Below are 24,393 nucleotides of genomic sequence, written 5' to 3'. Positions count from 1 at the left end.
GTCTTGGAACAGTAGAGGAAAGTCACAACCGTTGAAGCCTGTGGTCACCCTTGCACAAAGTGGATCCTTATTCCTGCCTTACCCTGCAAGACAACGGTGAAGGTTGTAATTGTGGTAGTTTGTGAAAGCACCTCGAAGGCAAAAGTGTCTGTTACTACTCTGAAAACTCCTTTTAAACTGCTATAATTGCATATGCCACATGAGCGAAGCACACAACCTTATAACTAGCTTGCTTGTGAAAAGACGCCCCTTGTCCACAGGCCAAGTATTTGAAAATACCACCCACTCAATTGGCGCACATCCCCACGGCACTGAGAGAAGCTACCGGGGCAGCTTTGTGAAATCAGCCACCCCTGGCTTCACTTTGATCTTCCTCTGTCCACACCCTTGTTTCAGTTCTTCTGCCACAGACATACAATTACTAAGTATTATTATTGCTCGATAATAACCATAATTACTACAAGGACTACCCGAGATGGAAAAGACAGGAGAAATTGAATCCTCACATGCACTGGTATCTCAGCTGGAGAGTCTGTTTGTGTCAGGGAAAGTCTGAACTACCCCACCCCGTCCTTGGTCCCCACATTAACTGGGGGCGGCCAAGGGCCGGAACCTCAAAGCTGTAGGATTGACCATGCAAGGACAGGGGCTCCAGCCCGGCGACTCAGGAACCGAGATGCAAAGTCCTCCCGCGCTCCTAGAGAGGACCCAGAATTGCAGCGCAGTCCCGGAAGGCGAGGTGCTGACACACTTCCGGCCTTTGTGACTCATTGTGTCTGTGTCGAGGCGTCGGAGGGCCTAGGTTGGTGTGCGGTGCCCTTCGGCCGGCCTGAGCCCCAGAGTCAGCTCCCCTTTCTCGCCCAGCGCCCCGAGGCCGCTCCTGGGGCTCACGGTGAGACTTGGGGCCGGCCTCTGGGGTGGGCGGGCGGCGCCGCTGGGGTGTGTGCGTGAGGGTGGGCGCTGCAGCTGTGGACCAGGCGGAGTGCGAAGAGCGTCGGTGCGCCTGCCTCCTCCCCAGGCCCCGCCGTAGGCAGCGCTGTCTCCCGGGGAGACGTGCCCGCCCCACCCCCGGGTCCAGGCGAGGAGGGGGCGAGGGTTTCAGTGCCCGGGGGTGCTCGGAGACCTGGGGAAAAGTCGTCGCCCGCAGTGTCGTCATCGTGGTTTGACGTTTCTGAGAAGGGGGTCGTGAGCGAACTGATCCCTCTCTGATTTTTCTGCTCTCCCGCCGTCGCCATTTGCATTGATTCCGGTGAGAGATTTTTTTTTTTCTGGGTCCTTCACGACCTGGAGGTGAAAAATGCGGAAGGCCGATGAGAGATGGACACATTTTGAGGTGCCGCATACGTTTCCCGATCACCTGCTTTTCCTCACCTCACCCCCACCACTGCGCGGTGATTGAAGAGTACTTGAAGCCTAGTCATAGTGGATAAAGAAGTGAATTGGATATAGTAGAGCTTATGTACACCTCTCTCTCTTTCAGCTTTATGGAATGCTTTTAAGGCCATTTTAAAATGAGCTGTCCGGGAGATCAGGTGGATTTTTCAGTTCTGAGTAGTTACTCTGCTTGACTTGGAATGGGTGTGGAGTGAAGGGAATTTGTAGAAATTGCAGTGGACCATTAGGAGAGTGACCTTGGATAAGACAAGACGCCCACTCAATTTTGTCATCAATAAAATTAACTAGATTTTCTCCAAAGGCCCTTCCAACTTTGAAATGATTTGATTAAGTCAGTGTAATTGAAAAATTCAACTACAGTTTAGCCTGACACTCCCCCTTCCCCCCTCCCTTTCCTGCAGTGCCTCCAGTACACAATAAGATACTTTCATTATAGAGAGTGGCTGTTCCATGGCCTGGGACCAAAGAAAGCATTTATTGTACGGGCCAGTGCTAGGCGGATTGGAGGCGGTCAATAAATACTTGTTGAATTGAATTGTGGAGGATTCATTGTAACCACATCAACAAAGCACTGTTAGTATATATGCTGGCCAGATGTGGAGAAATAGTTTTATTACGTACAGAACTATAATGAAGATTTGCCCCAGAATGTTTCTCCAGGTTTGTATCCTCTCTGAATTACTATGCAAGATTCTTGTTCATTGTTTCAGGCAGTTTTCACCATTTTAAAATAACAGGGAAGCTAGCTACTTAATACTGTAGTCTTGCTGATTCTGTTTGAACTAAGCATTTATTAATAAAATTTTTCTAATGTTTTATATTACATCTAAATGCAGATTAGTGGTATGCTAAGTCTTATCTTTTCATTCTGTGGTAGTATCAATATTCTTTGGGTAGCTAGCTGTCTTTTAAGGTAGTTTTTTCATATTACAACATTGTATAGCTCTGTTAAAAAATCGGGGAAGAGGGGCAATTTAAACTTTCAAGACTGTGCGCTGGAAAAAATACTGGGTTGTTTAGAAAACAACCTTTGAAATATACTGAGCTTGTAACTTCAAGCCTTTTCTGTAAGAAAATCATTTATATTTATCCTTGGTGAGAACTGAAGTTATCCCATGGTTGCTTGGGGTAATCTTGTCTAAAGTGGATGGTATGTCAGAATGTTTTTCAGCTCAGAGCAACCCCAGAGGTAGTTTCCTACTATTTGGAACTCCCCCCAACCTCTCTGCTGATAATACTGAGTCCCAGAGAAGGTAAATAACTCACTCAGGATACGTTAACTTATTTGTGGGAAACTAGAATTCAGTTGTTCCAGCCTGTGCTGCTTTCACTATTATAGGATTTCTCCCATTGCTTGCAGTCGATAAGCAGTCTGAAAATTGGAATGTACAGGTACATATCTGAAGATTATTGAAAAAAATTCAAACATTTCTCTGGCAATAAGTAAATGCCAGAGAGTGTTTTAAGTGCTTTTTACATGTTAAGCCATTTAATCCTCACAACAGCTCTGTGAGGCAAATACTGTTTCTTATTCCCATTATACAAATGAGGAAACTGATGCATAGAGAGGTTAACTTGCCTAAGTTCATCAACTAGTAAGTGGTGGAGCAGCTGTAACGCTAACATGAAACTCTTCCAAGTAGCTGGTGGAACAAATGTGAGGACAAGATTGAATGCAGAATGAATAGACAGAATAACAGTAACATTGTAAATTCAGCCAATTATTTTTTGAAAACTAATGCTTGCAAGAAATCATTCTAAGCGATCTAAGTAATACAAAGAAGCATACCTTTAACAATAGTCTAGTTGAGGAAGAAGGCAAGAAAAATTACAGAGTAAGAAACATCATAAGAAATTACATAGTAAAAGCTTCATGAAGATCACTGAGGCCTTGCGAGGCAGGAGAGAAGATTGTGTGCTCAGATGGTCTGGGAAAACTAAAATAAAACCCAGTCCTTTCACTGCTGTTGTGGCTCTTCTCTGGCCCAGAGTAGGAGCAGAAAAATACTGCATGTGGGGAAGAGGACCTGTCCCAATAGGGGGCAGAGGGAATGTGCCTATGCCCTTACCTTTGTCCCTTTGGGCTCACTTCCTCCTAAGAGTCCCTTGCTGTTGATTCTCACTGACCCAAAGATTATCCTCCTCCCTAGCTGAAACAGGATAAAACGTTCACGAAAGTAGAGACTTCTGATGGATGGGCTAGCTACCATACTATTTCTACTCAATTATCCTGTTTGAAGCACCTACCTGGTTATGTCATAGACAGTCCCCACTTGCATCTCCTGCTGTGTCTCCTCCCTTTTCCTGGAGGGCTTCAGTCACATGATGACCCTCTGGTGAAAAGAGTGGGTGTAGATGACGCCCATTCCAGAGTGGTCATTCTTCCTAGTCCCTTTCATGAAGGGCTTCATTTTACAAAGAATCTGTGTATACATAGAAGCCCCCTCTTGCCCCACATGTTGGGTACAGGATAAATTTGGCATAATGACTAAAGAATTTGAGCTGAGGAGTCACAGACTTAATTTCAAATCCTGGCTCTACCATTTACTTGCTGTGTGACCTTGGGTAAGTTATTTAATGGCAGTAAACCTCAGCTCTTTATTATAAAGTGAGAGGATAATAGCTACCTGCTAAGATAGTTGTGTGGTCAAGTGAAATGCTTAATATAATACCTGGTACCTGGAAAGCACTCAATAAATGTTGGTTCTTACTATTATACCTATTAGAGGATTCTTGGACAATAATAAGAGGCAAGTGCAGTCTTAGCTTAGCTTTGAAGGATAAGTAGGATTTGAAGAGGCAGGAATAGAGAGGAAATCTCAGGCATTGAATATAATGTGAGGAAAGAATGGCAGTCAAGATACGAGGCATATGTAGGAAATACTGATTAGACTCCTTTTGCTGAATGGAGCAGGTTCATGGGGGGGGATTGATGGGAAATGTAGCTTGAGGGGAAATTGGGACCAGGCACTGGAGGGTATTGGCTGCAGAGCTGTAGAGTTTTAGACAGGATAATCTGAAAGTGAGGTAGAGGATGGACTGTGGGAGGGTAGGGAGAAACCAAGAAGAGGAAGCTGGACTTCATGGGATCAGATCAAAAAATAAATATAAGCAAAGAATTTTTTCTCCCTGGGGCTTGGAGACTGAATGCATATAAGGAGGGAGGAATCAAGAGGAGGTTTTGAGCCTGAGTGATAAGAGCTATTAGTAGAATATCCGAATTTAAAGGCCACAAAAGGATGGCAGGGGGAGCTGGAATAGTTTGGATGGTTCCTAACATCTGTTCAGTTTAACAGAGTTAAATTGCCAGGTTCTTTAGGAGTACAAAGAAGACAAGAATCCGTCTCCTTGGGGGGCTTAAAATTTAGTTGGCAGGTGGGACAGGAACTGCAACCCAAATAATGATACTGGAAGGAGACTATAAGTGCCATAAGATAGGAACAAAGAAAGTACTAAGGATGTTCAAAGAAGGAAGATACATTATTTAATTTGGGATATCAGGAGAGATTTATGCATCTCAAAGGGTGAATAACAATTTGATCAAAAGAGTTGATATGGTGGGAAAGCAAAGAGGTGAAGATGAAAAATCATGGCTCATGCTTGGGGAACATTCATGGGCCAGATAGGCTGAAATAGGGGAGAGCACTACTAAAAACATTGGTGGGAAGTCAGACTGGAAAAGTAGATGGGAGTGTGTGGTTGAAGGCTTAGGAATGCCATCAGGGGTTCACCGAGAGTGAGTGAAGGACAGGGGGGCATGACCAGAAGCACACTTTTGCAGTATTGCGCTGACCTTGGCCTGTTGTATGTATTGGAACAGGGAGAAACTGGAGTTAGAGAAGCTATGTGGGGCTTATGGCGCTAGTCTAGGCAGGAGATAGCCCAAATTAGGGTGGTGGGCAGGAAGGGTGAGAAGCATAGCAGGAAAAGATAGTCTTTCTGCTTTTCAGAATGAAAAAGGCTGAGCAAAACTATCCTCTAGTTGGGAAAAAGCTCGCCAGAGGCCGGATTAGTCCCTGCCTCTTCCTGCGGAGGTCCCGTCTGTTCTCAGTGCCCCAGCTCCAGGGAGGCCTCTTCTTGGGGCTCCCTTTTTGGCCCATCAGTTACCTCTCAGGGCTCCTCTCAGGGCTCCTCTAGCACTTACGTTGAAGCCTCCTTAGAACATTCTGCTTTGTACTATAAGTATTTGTATGAGGGTCAAAATCGTGCTTCTTACTTTTTTATTCCTCCCAGTTTTACAGGACAGCTTGCATATTGTAGATATGCAGAAAATGTGTAGGAAATGGAATAATTATAGCTGTAAGGATGTAAGAGTAAAGCTGATCTGAAGTTGAAAAACCAAATATATTTACCCCAGCAAGGAGGATGGGGTATAAAACAGGTCTGAAGGAATCCAGGGGAAGGGTTAGAAAATGGTTGGCAATAGGACTTTCACCTATTTAAAGTCACTGGAGAATGATTTAATTCCCAGGTTTTCTTCACATTTTAGTAGAAAGCCTTTTGTGAATGTATAGTTGTCCCTCGGTATCCACAGGGGATTGGTTCCAGGACACATACACCACCGCCGCCACCATACTATAATCCACAGATGCTCAAGTATCTGATATAAAATGGGGTGGGAGTAGCATATAACCTGTATACATCTTCCCATGTACTTTAAATCATCCAGACTACTTACCCTAATATAGGGTAAATGTTATGTAATTGTTATACTTGTATTTATTTTTTATTGCGTTATTTTTTATTTTTTTCCTTGAATATTTTCAATTCATAGTTGGTTGAATCTGAGGATACTAAACCCACAGATGTGAAGGGCCAGCTTGACTGTAGTGTTCATCATTATTATTATAGACTTATTTTTAAAAAGATTTCTAGTTTTCATTAAAGGCAAAAAAATGAGGTAGAAAAACTACTACTATGGTAAATCTCAGATTAAAATCATAATCTTTGTGAGTAAAACAGTCATCTCCAAACCTTTTTGGTTACATTCCTGTCAGTAAAAATAATTATATTTATTAAAATTATATACATGTATTATTATACTATTCTATCAGTATTTTGTGTAGTGAGACAAAAAAATAAATTGTGCCATTTTGAGATAATTTTTGTGCTCTTAAATGTACATGATCCCTTTTCCACCAAAATTATTAATGAAGTTTTTTTTTTTTAGTGAGAGCCATGTAATTAAAAATGCTTTGCTAGTTTAAATCTTTCAGTTTAACTCATTGTGGTAAAGTAATTGAATGGTCTATTTCTAAAACTTTAATTTGATGCTCAGTTTTGATGGCCATAAAGGTGAAAAAGATACTTCACAAAGATTTGTGGATTCGGATGGAAGAACTGCATTGTCAGTTCTGCTTAGTATTAATAACTCATGACTGGTCCTGTCCACCAACCATGCTAAATTTTTGTTGTCAAAATTCAGAGTATATTTTTATCATCCATGACATTAAAGCTTGTTCTTACAAACTAGTCACAAGGTAGTGTTTTATATTTTGAACAAAAAGGCTTAAGACCCACTAAAATTCTTCATTCGGAAGATTTTTAAACAGGTTAGAAAATATTCAAGCTTTTAAAATGTGAACATAGAAGGGTTTTTCCAGGATACTTGGTATCATTTTTGGCAGTTAAAATTACATAACAATAGAAACATTTCATATAGATGTTTGAAATTGTACTTTCATCACTTTTTTTTAATATTTTTAAGTTTATCAGATTTGTTTTTTTTAATTTCAGTATATTATGAGGGTACAAACATTTTGGTTATATTTTATGTCTTTGCCTCACCCAAGCAAGGATTAGAGGCATGCCCTTCCCCTCTACAATGCTCACCGTGTCCATTAATTGTGAGTTTACCCCCACCCAACCCCCTAATCCCTGGAGAATATTACTACCGTGTGAGCACCATACTGTTTATCAGTTAGTGCCAGTTTGATGGTGAGTACATGTGGAGCCTATTCTTCCGATCTTGTGATGTCTCACTTTGGATGATGGGCTCAAGCTCTATCCAGGAAAATATAAGAGGTGCTAGATCACTGTCATTTCTTATAATTGAGTCATATTCCATTGTATACATACACCAAATTTTAATAATCCACTCATGAATTGACGGGCACTTAGGTTATTTCCACATCCTTGCAGTAGTGAATTGTGCTGCCATAAACATTCGGATGTAGATGTCTTTATTAATAGGATGTCTTTTGCTCTTTTGGGGTAGATGCCTAATAGTGCTATTGCTGGATCGAATGGTATTTCTATTTTTAGCTCTATGAGGTATCTCCAGATTCTTTTCCACAGAGGTTGCACTAATTTGCAGTCCCACCAACAGTGTAAGAGTGTTCCCGTCTCTCCACATCCTTGCCAGCATTTGTTGTTTTGGGATTTTTTGATAGAGGCCAATCTCACTGGGGTTCGGTGATATCTCATTGTGGTTTTGATTTGCATTTCTCTAATGATTAGAGATGTTGAGCATTTTTTTTATATGTTTGCTGGTCATTATTCTGTCTTTTGAAAAGTTTCTCTTCATTTCCTTTGTCCATTTGTTGATGGGGTTGTTTGATTTTTTTCTCGTTGATTTTTTTTTAAGTTCTAGATAGATTCTTGTTATCAGCCCTTTGTCGGATGTGTAGAGAGCAAATATTTTCTCCCATTCTGTAGGTCATCTTTTCGCTCTAATGATAGTTTCCTTGGCTGTGCAAAAGCTTTTTAATTTGATCAGATCCCATTTATTTATTTTTGTTGCTGCTGTGATTGCTTTTGGGGGTCTTCAAAAATTCTTTGCCTAGGCTGATGTCTGAAAGGGTCTTCCCAACATCTTCTTCTAGGATTCATAAGGTTTCATGCCTTAGGTTTAAGTCTGTTATCCATCATGACTTGATTTTTGTGAGAGATGAGAGGTGGAGATCCAGTTTCAATCTTCTGAATGTAGCTATCCAGTTTTCCCAGCACCATTTATTGAAAAGAGATTCTTTTCCCCTCATCATTTTTTTTTAAGCAGCTACTTTCTCACTCATTAGTATCTTTGATTTAGATTGACCTCTTAATCTAGCTAAGACCTTGCTCTAGAGAGAAGCATTAGCTCTGCCATTTTCTTATTCTTCACTTGTGTTGGCATCCTTGGTATTTCCTCTAATTGTAATTTCTCTACAAAAATCTTTAAAACTGCTTATTTCTTTTATGAAAGTGAGATTAATTAAAGTTAAATTTTAAAAATATATCATTTCACATAACTGGTCTCAGATAAACCAGGATATAATCACAGTATCTAAAAATGAGCAAGCCGGAGCTCAGGAGTTCGAGGCTGCTGTGAGCTATGATCACACCACTGCAGCCTGATTACACTCCAGCCTGGGTGACAGAGCAAGACCTGTCTTTAAAAAAATAAATAAAGTGAGCAAGCGAGTGAGGGCATCTTGGCAGCCCCGGGGTGTGTGGGCGAAAGGGAGGTTCACTCTTCCCTCAGGATCTAACACGTACCCTATGTGACATGTGAGAGTTAAACATTTAGACAGAGTGAGCATGTTAGTGTCAATTTGTATGTTAAATGTGGCTTAATTTCTCTCGCTTTTAAAATACAGACATTCTGACGTTTTCTTTCTATATCTCCAGTGGATCCTCTTGTACTTTGGAAACCCCAGCCTTAGACTGACCAAGGCACCCATAAAAATAGTAAAAATAGCTAGGTAATGAATTAGCAGGTCCCAAGGCTTCAAATTTGACTTGAATATTGACTCTACTAGGTAACCACCTGCTACTGAGGAAACCTAAGCCTCAGTTTATGTCATCTGTGAAATGGTACTAACAGGTCTGCCTACCTGCTAGGGTTGTGGTGGGGCAGAAGAAGATTGAGCACATGCTGCTTTAAGCCTGGCGCGCTGCTGGCATTCAGCTCTCACTGGGCTAAGCACTGTCAGTGCTGGGTTCATAACCTGCTGTCCACCTGGAGGTCAGTTGCTCTGACTCCAGGCAAACACCATGAGGGTGGAGTCTGCCGGTTTGAGGTTTCTGTTTGCAAACCTTAATTTATGAAGCGACAGTGGAGACAGTACAGCTCTGCAGTTGTTTTTTCCGCTGTCATTCAGAAGTATTCTCAGTGCCTTGATATGCAGTCTGGTGTGAAGCATCAGCAGCACAGGTCACTCTGTACATACTGATAACTTTTTTTAATACTTCAGGAATAATACAGGAAGAGCTATCATAAAACATCTAGGCCCGAAAGTTGAGCACAGACCCTGTTTGGATCAAGTCAGTTCCCTGAGCCTGAATGATGACTGCTGAATCAAGGGAAGCCACGGGGCTGTCCCCCCAGGCCGCACAGGAGAAGGATGGTATCGTGATAGTGAAGGTAGAAGAGGAAGATGAGGAAGACCACATGTGGGGGCAGGATTCCAGCCAACAGGAGACACCTCCCCTGGACCCAGAGATTTTCCGCCAACGTTTCAGGCGCTTCTGTTACCAGAACACATTTGGGCCTCGAGAGGCTCTGAGTCGACTGAAGGAACTTTGTCATCAGTGGCTGCGACCAGAAATAAACACCAAGGAGCAGATCCTAGAGCTGCTGGTGCTGGAGCAGTTCCTTTCCATTCTGCCCAAGGAGCTCCAAGTCTGGCTGCAGGAATACCGCCCTGATAGCGGAGAGGAGGCTGTGACTCTTCTAGAAGACTTGGAGCTTGATTTGTCAGGACAGCAGGTAAAAAGAGATGAAACCTATCATGTGTGAGCAGGGTGTGGACTTTGAGACTGGTGCTAGGAGAAAGTTACTGATTTAAAGCCAGGGTTAATAGTATTAATAGTAGTCCTTGTGGTGGTTTTTCTGCCTGTTCTTTCTGGATATTAAAAAGTATTCTGGCCTCCTCCTCCCTGGCATACTTATGGTCTTTCTTTAATATTTTAATTCCTATTTTAAAAGTGATTTACCCACAAGCCTAATCTGTTTGTCTTCAGGTCCCGGGTCAAGTTCATGGACCTGAGATGCTCGCAAGGGGGCTGGTGCCTCTGGATCCAGTTCAGGAGTCCTCGAGCTTTGACCTTCATCAGGAGGCCACCCAGTCCCATTTCAAACATTCATCTCGGAAACCCCGCCTCTTACAATCACGAGGTAAGAAGCAAGGTTTCATTTGGGGGGAAAAGAAGTAAATTATTCAGGATGGAAGTGCCCTCTCTGTGTAGCTGAGTGCCTATGAAAAAGCATGCTTGTTTTTGCTATTATACATTATTGTCATTATTACTAAATATTATGGAAAATATAATTTACAGACCAATCTCAGGAGTTAAATGTTGTTAGTAAGGAGGTAAATGAACTGTGCATAATGAACTTGGTTAACGTTATTTATTGAATTGTTAGCATTCCAGACGTCTGGCATATTTTTAATAGGAAAGTATTGGGAACAGATAATATTATTGCCAGCCCAGGTTTTGAAACACTCTAGTATATCATAAATTATCTTTAAAGGGATCATAAATCTTTTTAAAGATCCATTTTATTTAAAATATATAAAAATATTATACAGCATCATTCTTTTCTAGGTTATTTTGAAAAATTTCAAACAATGGGAAAAGAATGGAAAAATTTTTTGTGGGATTTCAGGAACTTGAGAAAAAAATCAGTTCAAGGTCATATAAATAAAAAATCAGTGTTTTTTTTCCCTTTGAGAGAAATATAAATCTTTATCAAATTTTAAAATCAAAGTAGGTGCATAGAGTGTCAGTAAAAACAACGAAATGGTAAAAGTATAGTCATACATCAGTTAATGACAGGGATATGTTCTGAGAAATGTATCCCTGGGTGATTTCATCACCGTGAGACCATCAGAGCTCTTGCTCCTAGGCTACAAACCTGCACAGCATGTTATAGTACTGAATACTGTAGGCACTTGTAACACAGTGGTGTTTGTGTATCCAAACATAACAGAAAAGGAACAAGAAAAACAATGTAAGTAACACTATCCTTTATTATCTTTATCAAGTATTATGTAGTGTATGTAATTGTATGTGCTAGACCTTTATATGACTGGCAGTGCAGTAGGTTTGTTTATACCAGCATCACCACAAACACATGAATAATGCATTGAACTACCACGATGTTACTAGGTGACATTACTAGGCGATGGGAATTTTTCACAATAGGAATTTTTCAGCTCCTTTATCATCTTAGAGGACCACCATCATTGACTGAAATGGCATTATGCAGCACATAACTATATAGTTGTTCAAGAAGAGTTGATCAAGGCACATTCCTTAACCAGTGTGTTTTGTTTTTTTTGTTTTGATTTGCGGTTTTTTATGTGTGTGTTTGTTTGATTGGTTTTTTTTTGTAGAGACAGTGTCTCACTATGTTTCCCAGGCTGGTCTCAAACTGCTGTCCTTTAGCAATCTTCCCATCTCAACTTCCCAAAGTGCTGAAATTATAGGCGTGAGCCACTGTGCCCACCCAATGTGTTTCTTTGTGATCACATTTACAGTAGGAATATTAGATCATGGAGCTTAAGGAAGCATTCTCTCTTCCATGCATCCTGGAGGACAGCCAGCAGACACATGTTGGAGAAATTCATGTCAAACGATGCTGTGTTGTTTAACTTCACTAGTGTTGATGTTGTTCTAGGGCTTGGAGGGTTTCTGCACACTCTGTGAGCAGGAGTAACAGAGGGTAATATCAGGAAATTGGAGAGGATATTCATGGTCTTAGGCTCCAGATTAGAGCTTTGGGGTGACAGAATAACAGTTTACATAGAGTAACTGGTCCATAGAGCTGTTATTTAGCAAATTGTTTTTTTTAATGAATTGAGGCATATGTTAATTCTCAATTTCCCCTTGGTCCTATTCATCTTCCAGAGTGTTTCCTAACTCTCAGGAGTTAGAAAACTTAAAGGAAGTTAAAAGAAGCTTTAGTTAAAGGAAGTTTAGGAAGCTTAAAAAGTTAGGTACTTGAGCCCAGTACAGTGGCTCATCCCTGTAATCCTGGCACTTTGGGGAAGGCCAAAGCGGGAGGATTGCTAGAGGCCAGGAGTTCAAGACCAGCCTGGACAACATAGCAAGACCCCCGGCTCTACAAAAAATTTAAAAATTAGCCGGGCATGGTGGTATGTGCCTATAGTTCCAACTACTTGGAAGGGCTCAGAGGCAGGAGGATCACTTGAGCCCAGGAGTTTGAGATTACAGTGAGCTATGATCACACCACTGCACTCCAGCCTGGGCAACACAGCAGGACCCTGTCTCTAAAGAAAATGAATACATAGATAGATAGATACTTGATCTTTTTGTGCATTTGCTCTAGCCTATCTTGTTGTACGGTTTGAAATTGTCACAAGGTTTGGTAATTCAGTTTCAAATTAGTTTCTCGAATATCTTTGCATCTCGGTAACATCATCTGTCTACCAGTAACATTTTCAGATCTAACAGTACTTAGCAAGAGGAGGAGAGGGGGTTTAGTTGTACAGTTTAAAATTTTTCTAATTCTTCTTATACATTGCAGTTAGTGTGATCATATGATATGTTATGGATATCTTTTATTATGTGAGTGTTAACCCATACCTTTATACACTTATAATGAACCATGTATATATTTTATCAAAAATCTGTATTTATTGTGGCCAAGTGAGGGAGAAAAGTAGAGGGACAAAAAAATGGTGAAAACTTACCCAGGAGTAAGAAGACCCCTTCCTTCCCTGCCTTTCTAGGTATTACTACTAAAGATTGTAAAGCTGTGTTGCATTTTCACAAGTGTAGACATAAATGGGATTCTCATATCCTGTTCCTTGGACTGGAGGAAATTAGGAGCCTGATTTGAATCACGGACTGAATGTTACCCACTTCTATAGCTGAGTGTAGGAACCTGGTTTTAGTCCTGGCTCTGCCATTCTTAACTGAGTGACATCAGGCAAATCTTTTACCCTCACAGGGCTGCGATTTCCCCTCCTTTTTAAAATAAAAGGGTAGAACCAGGTGATTTTAAGGGCTGTTTTATTAAACGATTCCTTGCGACTGCTGCTTAAGAGTAGAGGTCTTGGGAAAACTGAGGTTCTGCTCTCTCTTGTTTTTCTCTGGAGTTCTCTATTTGGTAGTTAGACATTGAATAGTGAACATGCTGCTCCGGGAAGGAGAGTGCCCTGGGCCCTTTGAGGGAAGCTCAGAACCGAGCTAATTTACCCACAGCTCCTTTCTCCTTCCTCAGCTGTCCCTGCCACTCACGTTCCTGCCCCTCCTCATGAGGGGAGTCCCAGAGACCAGGCGATGGCATCTGCACTGTTCACAGCAGATTCCCAGGTGAGCTGTGGGTCCCTTGCCCTCCTGAGTCCCTTGTATCTTCCTGGAGCTCTTTTACAGTCTCCACACAGGCCACTCACTCTGGCTGCCCCGATCCCCCATGTAGTGTCTTTCCACCACAAGCCACCCTCTCTGCCCCCCAAGCTGTGGTCACCTTCACCTTTTCTTTCCCAGCATCCTGTAACTATGCAGTCAGCTCTGTTCCTGACTCAGGTTTGGGCAATGGGATTATCCCTGAGTTTGAGGGGAACTGAGTGTGGGGATCTCCTGTTATTTCAGGCAATGGTGAAGATCGAGGATATGGCCGTGTCCCTCATCCTGGAGGAATGGGGATGTCAGAACCTGGCTCGGAGGAACCCCAGTAGGGACAACAGGCAGGAGAATTATGGGAACGTGTTTTCCCAGGGTAAGACTGATGTAGGCTTATTATCTATCATGATTTTGCCTCCTTATTTGTTAGCTGTGGGATCTCTGGTGTATTCAGTTGAATGTTGATAAGGATTTAGAAACTGCTGATCCCCTTTCTTTTTCTCTCTTTTTTTGAGACAAAATCTCACTCTGTCATCCCCGCTAGAGTGCAGTGGCATCATCATAGCTCACTGCAACCTCAAACTCCTGGGCTAAAGCTAACCTCCTGCCTCAGCCTCCTGAGTAGCTAGGACTACAGGCGCACACCACCATGCCCAGCTAATTTTTCTATTTTTAGTAGAGACAGGGTCTTGCTATGTTGCCCAGGCTGGTCTCAAACTCCTGGCCTCAAGCAGTCCTCCCACCTTGGCCTCCTAGAGTGCTAGGATTACAGGCATGAGTCACTGCGCCTGACCTGTTCCCCTTTCTTCAGACCAGATAGAACATTTGTGTTTGTTTAACTCCAAAAGTATGGAGTTATAGTCTGGACCCTGATTCCAGGTGGATTTTTTACCTCTAGGTAGTTTTTGCTCTTTGAGATCAGAAATAAACTCTTGTGCCTTGAGTCCTCACTTCTTCAACCACTCAGCTACCTAGGAGGACTCTGCTCCACTCCCCATGCATTAGTTAGGTGCCTCTGTCAGGGGAATATCTATCTAGTAGAGAAGACCAGGTGAACTGGTCATCTGTCTAATCCCAACCTGTTATCCCAGCACCATGTTCCTAAAACTTCCGAGCATCCTTCCATGGGCTTTCTGTCTTCTTCCATCCTGAGTGCTGCTCAGAGACAGTTCCGTGTAATTCCATGAGCTTGTGCCTGGACATCCCTTTTGAACAGGATCTCAGTTTCCAAACCTAATGGTGATCTTCTAGGAAGAGCTCTGGGGCCTAGGAGTGTAGTAAGAACTTCAAGAGGCATCAGCCAGATGAGACAAGCTGACACAGTTGGCAAAATTCACATTTGTCTCTGCTAGATCTTAACCACTAAGACACAGTGCTGCAAAGATGCCTTCAAGTAAATACAGTACTAGGGAAGTCCACAGCAAGTTTTGTTTTGAATCATGGCTATGAATGGGGTTTATAGTTTCTTTTGGTACTTGCTCTTTGTACTAAATGAAAATTAAGCCAAAGAACTGACCCGTGCTTATGAGCTGAGTGTTACCCATTCCAATAACTTAAAAAAACATTGGGAACAGTCTGGGAACAGTCCAGATGGTCAAGGACCTTGGCTTAGAATTCAAAAGAAGTGAACCAGTTTCGTTTTTCTTACGATTGGTTCAGTATGTATAGTGATTTCATCAAAAAAATCAGGAGTTGGATTATGATTGAGCTCCCTCAGTCATTGCATTCCAGGGCCTGTTTGGGATGGTGTAGACCCTCTTGAAAGGTATCTTAAAACCAGATAAATAAAGAATAGAGTTGGTATACTTTGGGTGTTTTCCTAGACAAATATAAAACATATAAAATAGTGTACAACCACTGAACAAAGTTTTATCAGTCTTCATTTAAAAACAAAGTGACACACAGAAGATAGCAGTGTACAATAAAAAGTAAATTCCAGTGTTTTAATATACCGATTACTAAAATGAGGGGATTAGCTCTACATGTGTAAGGTTTCATTTTCTCTTATTATCTTCTTCATAAGCTATCTCCAGGATTTTGTTTTCATTTTTTTTTTTTTCTGTTCTCAGTTATTCTCGGTTGTCGGTTAGTGAAGGTTTTAATTATGTTGACTAATGCCCCAACTGACTTCTTCACCCTCCATCTCTTACTTCAGCATTGTCAGCTCTGTGCTGCTCTCCCTGGTGGAGAAAAACTATTTTGTGTCTGAAAGTCTCTGTAGCCTGCCAAGTTCAAAACAAGTTTCTTGTTTTGCCTGTTAATCATCAGCTTGTTGATAAAATGCTCACAGAATTGGAGGAGTATCTGCATTTGCTTTTTAAACTGTATTTCCTTCTTTCCGCTAATACCGCTAACCATTTTTAGGAAAGACCTGTCCTCTTTTTGTAAACTTACGAATATTTGTTAGAAATGAAACGTGATTTTTTTTAAATGTGTACTTGTCCCTTCACATTAATTATCAAAATGATCAAGTAACAGAATTGTGACCTGTGAAGTCCCTTAATTCCTTATCCCTTCCCTTCTTCCTTGACTGGTTCTCTTCCCTCGGCTCATTCCCAGTGTGCCTGTGTATTCTTACCCTCGCCCCATGCTCCTGTGACGTCCCCTTTCTTTCCACTGCCCTCTTATTTTCCAACTCTACTTCCTGTTGTCCCAGTTTTTCCCCTTGTTTTTCTCCTATTTTATCTTGGATTAATACTATGAAGTCATTTTGCAGGCATGTAGAAGCTTCCTGGAAAATAATGTCACTTGATTAACTTACATATTCAAAAGGAAAAGGTGCTATTTGAACTTTCTGTTTATTGTATCAGGTTGTGAAAACAGGAATGAGAAAGAGGAGTCAACCTCAAAGGCTGAGATCTCAGAAGACGTAGCATCACGTGGGGAGACAGCAGGGAGAGTCCAAAAAGAGCCTGGAGAGAAACGTGAACAGCAGGGCAAAGTAGTGGAAAAGCAGCAGAAAAACCCTGAGGAGAAAACTGGAAAAGAAAAGAGGGATTCAGTGCCAGCCACAGTCAAGGAAAAAAAAACCACCACAGGAGAGAGAGGTCCAAGAGAGAAGGGTAAAGGATTGGGAAGAAGCTTCAGTCTGAGTTCAAACTTTACTACCCCTGAAGAAGTTCCGACGGGAACAAAGTCTCACAGATGTGATGAATGTGGTAAATGCTTCACAAGAAGTTCAAGCCTTATTCGCCATAAAATAATCCACACTGGAGAAAAGCCCTATGAATGTAGTGAGTGTGGGAAAGCCTTCAGTCTTAACTCAAACCTTGTCCTACATCAGAGAATCCACACAGGAGAAAAACCTCACGAATGTAACGAGTGTGGAAAGGCCTTCAGTCATAGTTCAAATCTTATCCTACATCAGCGCATCCACTCTGGAGAGAAACCTTATGAATGTAATGAGTGTGGGAAGGCCTTCAGCCAGAGCTCAGACCTCACTAAACATCAGAGAATCCACACGGGAGAGAAACCCTATGAATGTAGCGAATGTGGAAAAGCTTTCAACCGAAACTCATACCTTATTTTGCATCGGAGAATTCACACTCGAGAAAAGCCCTATAAGTGCACTAAGTGTGGCAAGGCCTTCACCCGGAGCTCGACCCTCACTCTGCACCACAGAATCCATGCCAGAGAGAGAGCCTCTGAATACAGCCCAGCCTCCCTTGATGCGTTTGGGGCGTTCCTGAAAAGTTGTGTGTAAAGCAAGAATTTGTCATCAAACCATTCCCCCTTTTGTTTCTAAAATTGTTTCAGAGATGTGTGCCCACGGAGGGAAAATGAAACAGCCTCGACAGCTTTTTTTTTTTTTTTTTTTTTAAATCACACGTAAGGATCCTTAGAGTTACATCAGCAGTGTTCTGCCTTTGTGTAGTCTGCGGGCAGGCAATTCTTCCACACGGCCCCTGCAGGGAAAAGCTAGTCATATGGGTAGTTCACATGATATTTCCACACAAGATAAAAGCACACGCATAGGAAAATGTCAAGCTTTTCAGTAATGAGGATACCTTTAAGGCACTATTAGACTCTCAGCAATCACAACATAAAATTGAAAGATCGAGATTGGCTTCATGAACATGATAACTGAGGTTAAGAAGCTACTTGCTGCAAATAAGCCCTACTTGGCCAACATCTTGCTTATTTCTCAAAAAAGAGGGACAGTTAAAAACTACATTGGGACATGCTGCTCAAGCTAGTTATATATACGATAAGTTTTATATATGATCACTGGTAGCCTACCAAAGCTATAGAAATCGAGGACTGTGCTAATCAGTATCAAACCAAAGATTTCTATCTCTTCCCGAAAGAGAGGGTAAGTGCACCAGTCTACAGTTCCAAAGGACTGCAACAAATGTAGATGGTTCTATCCTCATCACTGAGATCAATTCTACTGAAATGGCAACAATGATTAAAACAATTCTCTCCCTTCTTGAAATCCCTAAAGCACTATAGCACTCCTAAATGCATTTCTCCACAAGTTAGCACTTGATTGTGTACTGTCTTTTAATCCTTCATTGTTTCATGTATGAAGTTTTTGTCACCCCCCTCCCCCAAAAGAGATGCTTCAATTGTTAAGGGATATATTTCTATCCCTGACAGCACAGCACTGGACATAATGCTGAACACGTAAGAGGCACTCATTATGACTGACTTCTAGCAGGACTTTTACATTTATGATAAAGCCCTGTGAAGTATGAGTACCTGAAATATGGTAGCCTGGCCCACCTTTTAAAGAGGACATTCAGAACCACAAGGTGTGCTAAACCTCTAGGGTCTGATACTATTTTTGTCCCAAATATAAATGACAGGCACTTGTTAGCCGCCTGCATAGACTTTCTAAACCTGGATCAGTAAGTAAATACCATGAAATGTCAGAAATGACTCTTGTCGTCATCATCTTAAAGAAGAACAATATGAACACTGACTAAGGTCATTTTTTGACATCTTTCAATGGCAGAGATCTTAGCCAGAATTCTCTTCAGTCACCTGCTGAACAATATGATGGCCTGGGCACTTTCTGAATCATTTGTAACTTAGTAGAGTTCAGAAGATGTGATTTTTGTTGCTTTTCAGAAAAGGGAAAGTTGTGGGGAGCATTTTTTCCCACACTTCTCCAGAAACTTTGCAAAAGCATTAGTCATTAGCTGGCAATTACTAAACATATTTTGTTGCTCTGAGACATTCACCAGTGTACTAAGATATGGTTGGTTATAACATTGTCATAGTGCAGTGTCTTTTCTGTTTCTCGTCGTTAAAGACTGAAGTGAGGTTATGAAACTAATCTTTCCCATCATCTGTGCAGGAGGATGCAGTTGGCTACCTAGAAGCTAATGATGGAGACTGTTTCACACATACAAGAGACCCAAATATTGTGGGCTGTGTAGGTAGCCATCAAGAACTTGGGTAGAGATGGCTCTGCCAATGAGAGCATCAAATGATCGTGGACAGCCCTGCAGAAACTTAGAAACATAGACTAAGAACAAACCTGAAGATTTTCAGTGTGGCCACCCCATAATGGAAGAACCCCACCAACAGCTTGAGATTTTCCCTTAAGAAACAGTACTAAAACTATCATCAGTTTTTCACTGACCAACAGCTAAAAAGTCCATGCAACAGCGTGGTTTTAATGCAGAACCAGTGAGGTAGAGACAAATGTGGCCTCAGCTCCAGACCAAACTAAAATTCTGCACAGCAGTCATTCTTTGGCCTCTCTGGCTTTATTACTTGGACCAAGCACAACTTCCCTATAGCTTCTAAGCAATTCCATCAGTGTTGCCTGGGAAAAACTTAAAGTGGTAAGTCAACTAGTCGTCAGAATATTTCTGCCTATCCAACTGAAGAAAAACCGATGAGATACCCGGAAGAGTATAGCTAAGTAACTTTCATAGTAAAATGGAGGTAGGTGTGCTTTAAGGATTTTCTGCAAAGAAGGAGCCACAGCAATGGTTACATAGAAAATTGCTGGTGCTTTTGAGCAAGGACTTTTGCCCACTAGAAAGCAACTAAAAGTGGGTTGCATGACTCCAGGCTCCTGTCCAAGCGCTGACTTTGTTCTTAAGAGGGCAGCGTCTTTGGCCAGTTCCACACTGGCCTCTTTTGTAGCCACAACTACATGCTGATATGATTCAGCCATCATTTTTGGGTTTTGTTTTTAAATGGAAATTAAATATGACGTGGGCCCCCACATTCAGTTCCCATTTTATTGGGACATCTTACTGACTATGTTGGATAGCCACCGGGGTTGCTTTGGATCTTCGCTAGCTGCATTCCTGAGAGCAACTATTTGAAGATGTGTTTTCTGAGGAAAAGAGGTTATACCTGTTTATTAAAACCATTTGCACTGCATTCATTTATCAGATGCTCAGTGCAAAGTGTAGTTGGATCGTGCTCAAAAAACGCTTGCAACATCCAATTAGTGCTCAGGATAGTTACTTGAAAGTCCTTGACTGGCTGAAGTCTGTTAACAGTTTAAGAACTCTATAGTTAACCATTAACATTGCTAGTTGACCTAGTGGAAGTTTTGGAAGAGTTTTTTTAAAATATATACCTTACCTTTGCCAGGAAGAGAAGTAAAATTCTTCAAGTTGTGGGGTGTTTGTTTCTACTCCAGCCTGGCTAGCAAGTCTAAAACCTGAGAATATAGATATATGAGACATCTTGATATGTAAGGCACTTAATAGTAAAGACATAAAAGTAAAACTGTGCTAAATATGTGTAGAGAGATTGAGATGTTTGATATATGGGACAATTCACATCTTATATACATCAGAGAATTTATTCCAGAAAGGAACCTCTTGAATGTGATAAATACAGCAAAGCCTTTAATCACATTTCACCCCTTAGCATCAGAAAGCTTACACTGTAAATAAACTTTATTAATATTATATGTGAGGAAAACTTTTATGTATAGCTTTCATTGCTTTGGACAGAAAATGAATTCCGTCAGGATGTTCCAATCATGTAATGAATTTTGAGAAACTGCAGAGGGAGCTCAGTCTTAATTCCAGAGGATCTACCGAAGGAAAAAATGTGGGGAAATGCTAAAGAAATAGCAAAATGTACAACTTCTTAACAAAAATTGTTAATGTTGGGTACTTCTATATATTTTGTATGATCATAATGTCAGTGTGTGTTTTGTACCTCCAACTCCTGTTGTTGTTCTGTATATTACCTGTAAGCAGATGATGTATTTTATTTTAATCTATGTGACAGAACACGTCACTCCAAAAGAGCAAAGTTTTGGAGCGAATAGTGAAGAAAGTGATGTGGTTATAGCAAAAAGTCAGTGCACAGAACTGAGGAGGGGAAAAATGAAGGGAAAAGCTTCATAGTTTGGTGTTTATCCAGTCAAGAGCAAACATTGGCAAATTTGCAAGGAGAAACAGGTTAATGGGGCACTAAAATGGAACAACTGGAAACATCTGCAGCTTGAAAGTTTTCTCTTCAAAACTGGGAAGTTGACCTCTGAGCAGCTGGGTCACCATTGCAGGCAAAGGGAATGATCCTCTCGGCAGTGGGGGAGGAGGGTCTTCTCCGAGAGTTGAGAGTAGGGAATGTGCCAGAGTGGCCAGGGGGACCATGTAAGCTGATCGGGTTCTAAACCATAGTCCTGCTTCCCCACTAGCTCTTAAATCTTTCTGCTTAGGAAATCTGGGACAGGGAAACACCAAGGTGGGCTTTCCCACCTTGAAGAAAGAGGCACAGATGCATCCAGCTGTGGTGTTGCAGTAAGTTTGTCTGATAAGGCTTCAGAAGCATTTTGCAATATTCCCTTTGGCCGTGCTTCCTGTGTACCTTCCCTGTTCCCACTCCTCCCCTGGTTTGTGATTATTAGGAGACAGGGGTTGTGCAGTGTCATAGCTGTGAAAGATTTTTTTTTTTTTTTTTTTAATTTTTATCCTACAGTTGGTCACCTTTATTCCAGGTAGTCGTGCTGATCTGCTTATCCAAAGCCAGCTAACCAGGTTCATCCTGCCATCCTCATGGAAGACTCTGTGTATGAATTGGAGTTAACAGTATTGAAATGCAGTCAAACAATGACAACAACACTTGCCAGAGGAGCCATATTTTTGTGTGTCCCACTCTGAGCAACTTCTCAGAAACATTTATGAGGGGGCTGAGGTTTCCCATCTGGGAAATCAAATGAAGGTCTGCAGATTTTTAAGTAAAATATAGAATCAGAGAAAAGAAAATTAAGTGTATAGCACTTAATTATACAATAGATCATTTCATAGAAATTAGGGTAGATTTTTATTTCAACTACTACTGGAGAATTTAATAAAATGCATTATTGTTTGAAAAGTTTTCCTAATGTAGATTTAGGTTTCATTTTTAGAATGGACACACTACTGTACATTTAAAAGCAGTTACTTATTTTGCTATTCAGATTAATTTTTTATTATATCTGAAGATGAAATTATCTGTTTTACTTTTCAAAGCTTTGTGAAACAAACTTGAAGTTATAGGGAGGTAAGCCATCTCCAATTCTGCAGGTCAAACAAAAGTTTGGGAAATACTTTTGACATCCCATAATACAGAATGTCTTAACATGAGAACATAATTTTGTATTGTCTGGTTCTGTTTAATAGTGGACACCACCAATCTCATGTTTTTCTGTTATCCTAAAACAATGAAAGGGAAACAGTGGGCGTTACATAGACTTCTAAACCATGGTCTGCTGTGATTTTAATCTTTGAGACTCTCACCTCCATTTACTAAAGAATCATGACTCATTTCAAATTACTCAGTAATCAGCAAAGTTAATTGGTCATTAAAGTTAAATTTTCTCCCTTCAGCAAGCACTCATTAAGCAGTGAGGCTGAGTATTTTAAGATATAAAGAATGAGATCTGTGATTGATTAAAAGGTGGTATTAAAACGTGGATTTTATTCCAGTTTCAGGTTTGGGTTTTAAGTTCCTTTGGTCCTAAAAACCAAAGGGACCAGGCAGCTGCAACCACCCTGAGTTGCTATTATTTAGTCTCCTGACAAGGTTAGGTGCATTAGGAAGGACAAGCGGGAAGAGAGGCTAAAGCAGCCCCTCTGGGCTGAGGAGGGAGGTAGAGGAGACTGTTGGGGTATGTTGGGGTTAGTGCTCACTTGCCTTCCCCTCACCTCAACCAGGGAACAGCATCCAGCTGCTTTTTAAAGTTTTTAGTCTGCCCTAGCAAGGACAAAGCATGTTAGATGTAGAGATGCTTCTGCTGGTAGCAGGGGTTATTTGAAAACATATATGAGGGGGGTGGGGTGGGAGGAAGCAGATTGTGATTACGCAGGAAAATCATGTCCTAAAAATATATGAGTTTAGGGGTAAGGGGTGGGATATTCAAGCAAAATCAGTAATTATTTTAAAATGAGCATATGTATTTTTATTAACTTTTAGTTAAATATAGATTATTACAACCAGGTCAACATAAACCTAAATCTATATAGAGAGCTAACTCAGGCATTGTCTTGTTTATTTGTAGACTGGATAAAACAACCTGTCTTGTTTTGTCAGTTCCCCACTTCTTTGTTTAGAATACATTAGACCAAAAGAAGAAACTTACTTTGTATACCCACAGAATTAAGTTATTGCTGTTAAAAACTAAATATTTTTCATTTTGCTAGGCTCTGAAGAGTCCAGGTGCTTGGTAGATGTTCAGTAAGTGATTTTTAAATTCAAATCCTCATTAACATTTCTAGAAAGGCTTCTTTTGATAAATAATGGAATCTTAGAGGAAAAGTGGTTTTTTTTTTAAAAGCTAGGGAACTCCTCCATTGAAAATAATAATTTGAAACTTTGAGGTCTAAAATTTCAATCTTAAGAGAAATGGCAGCAAAATAAAATTTATGCACATTTATAGTCAGTGGTCCATTTTAGGAGGCCAGTGGTGTCTGACAAATGTTAGAGTAGTGAGGCTGGGGAGGAAATTGTGGGGATTTGTAATGAATATTCTCTTTATGTTGTTTCTCTTCTGGGTCATGGTAAAACAATAAATTATCATCTCTAGGTGGCAATACTTGTGGCGTTTGTTTTTTGTCATCCTTGGTTTTGTAAATGCGCATTTGGAGTAAAGAAAAAAATATAATTTCAAAGTTAAAATTAAAAACTGGAACTGCGACCCACAAACAAACTCCTCCCACACCCATCTTCATCTGTCACTAACACGACCCCGTGGGTAAGTTCACGGAGCAGCCTAGCATGATGGCCAAGCGCACAGGCACTGGAGCCAGTTTGCCTAGGGGTACATCCTTCATCTACCGCATACCTGCTGTGTGACCTTGGGTAAGTTTCTTAGAATGTCCTAGTTTCTCATCTGTAAAATGGGCATAGAGTTAATAAATGAGCTAATACATGTGAAGCACCCACAACAGTGCCTGATACAAGTGTTCCAAAATTTTAGCTATTGTTTCCTCTGTGGGTCTGTCACTCTTCTCTTGAAATTTGGCCCTTATGAAAGTCCCCCTTTTTCTAACTAAAACATGCTGGTAGTGTCCTCCATTCCATGAGTCCCTAAAATATATAACCTTGAAACCAGGTCTTTGTGAAAATTGGGGACCCAGGCTCTGGTTCTGATTCAATACCGGGTATTAGGGACAGCATTTCACATGATTCCAGTTGCCCAAGTTCCTGCTCAGTTCTTTCCCCTGCCCCAATCCTACAGCTGATTTGCAATCCCAAATCCTCTGAGGAAGTAAATTTCTCCTGGAGTAATGGAAATTGCTT

General features: G+C 41.1%; 1 protein-coding gene across 2 annotated transcripts; it reads left to right on the top strand.

Moving 5' to 3' along the window:
- Positions 1–349: 349 nt before the first annotated feature.
- ZKSCAN1 (zinc finger with KRAB and SCAN domains 1) lies at positions 350–23,677 on the top strand. 2 transcript variants are annotated; one of them, XM_069486485.1, is made up of 6 exons: positions 351–892; positions 9,570–10,084; positions 10,339–10,492; positions 13,565–13,656; positions 13,936–14,062; positions 16,497–23,677. In XM_069486485.1, the coding sequence occupies exons 2-6, from the start codon at positions 9,659–9,661 to the stop codon at positions 17,387–17,389; spliced, it is 1,692 nt and encodes a 563-aa protein (XP_069342586.1). In that variant the 5' UTR covers positions 351–892; positions 9,570–9,658; the 3' UTR covers positions 17,390–23,677. The 2 variants fall into 2 exon arrangements, with proteins under 2 accessions (XP_069342587.1, XP_069342586.1); XM_069486486.1 differs by lacking the exons at positions 13,565–13,656; positions 13,936–14,062 and having other exon boundaries at positions 350–892.
- The last annotated feature ends 716 nt before the right edge of the window (positions 23,678–24,393 follow it).

The sequence above is a fragment of the Eulemur rufifrons genome, chromosome 14 (genome assembly GCF_041146395.1).
Source record: "Eulemur rufifrons isolate Redbay chromosome 14, OSU_ERuf_1, whole genome shotgun sequence".
Lineage (NCBI taxonomy): Eukaryota > Metazoa > Chordata > Mammalia > Primates > Lemuridae > Eulemur > Eulemur rufifrons.
The sequence above is the reverse complement of the archived record's forward strand: the minus strand, read 5'-3'. Positions and strand labels throughout refer to the sequence as shown.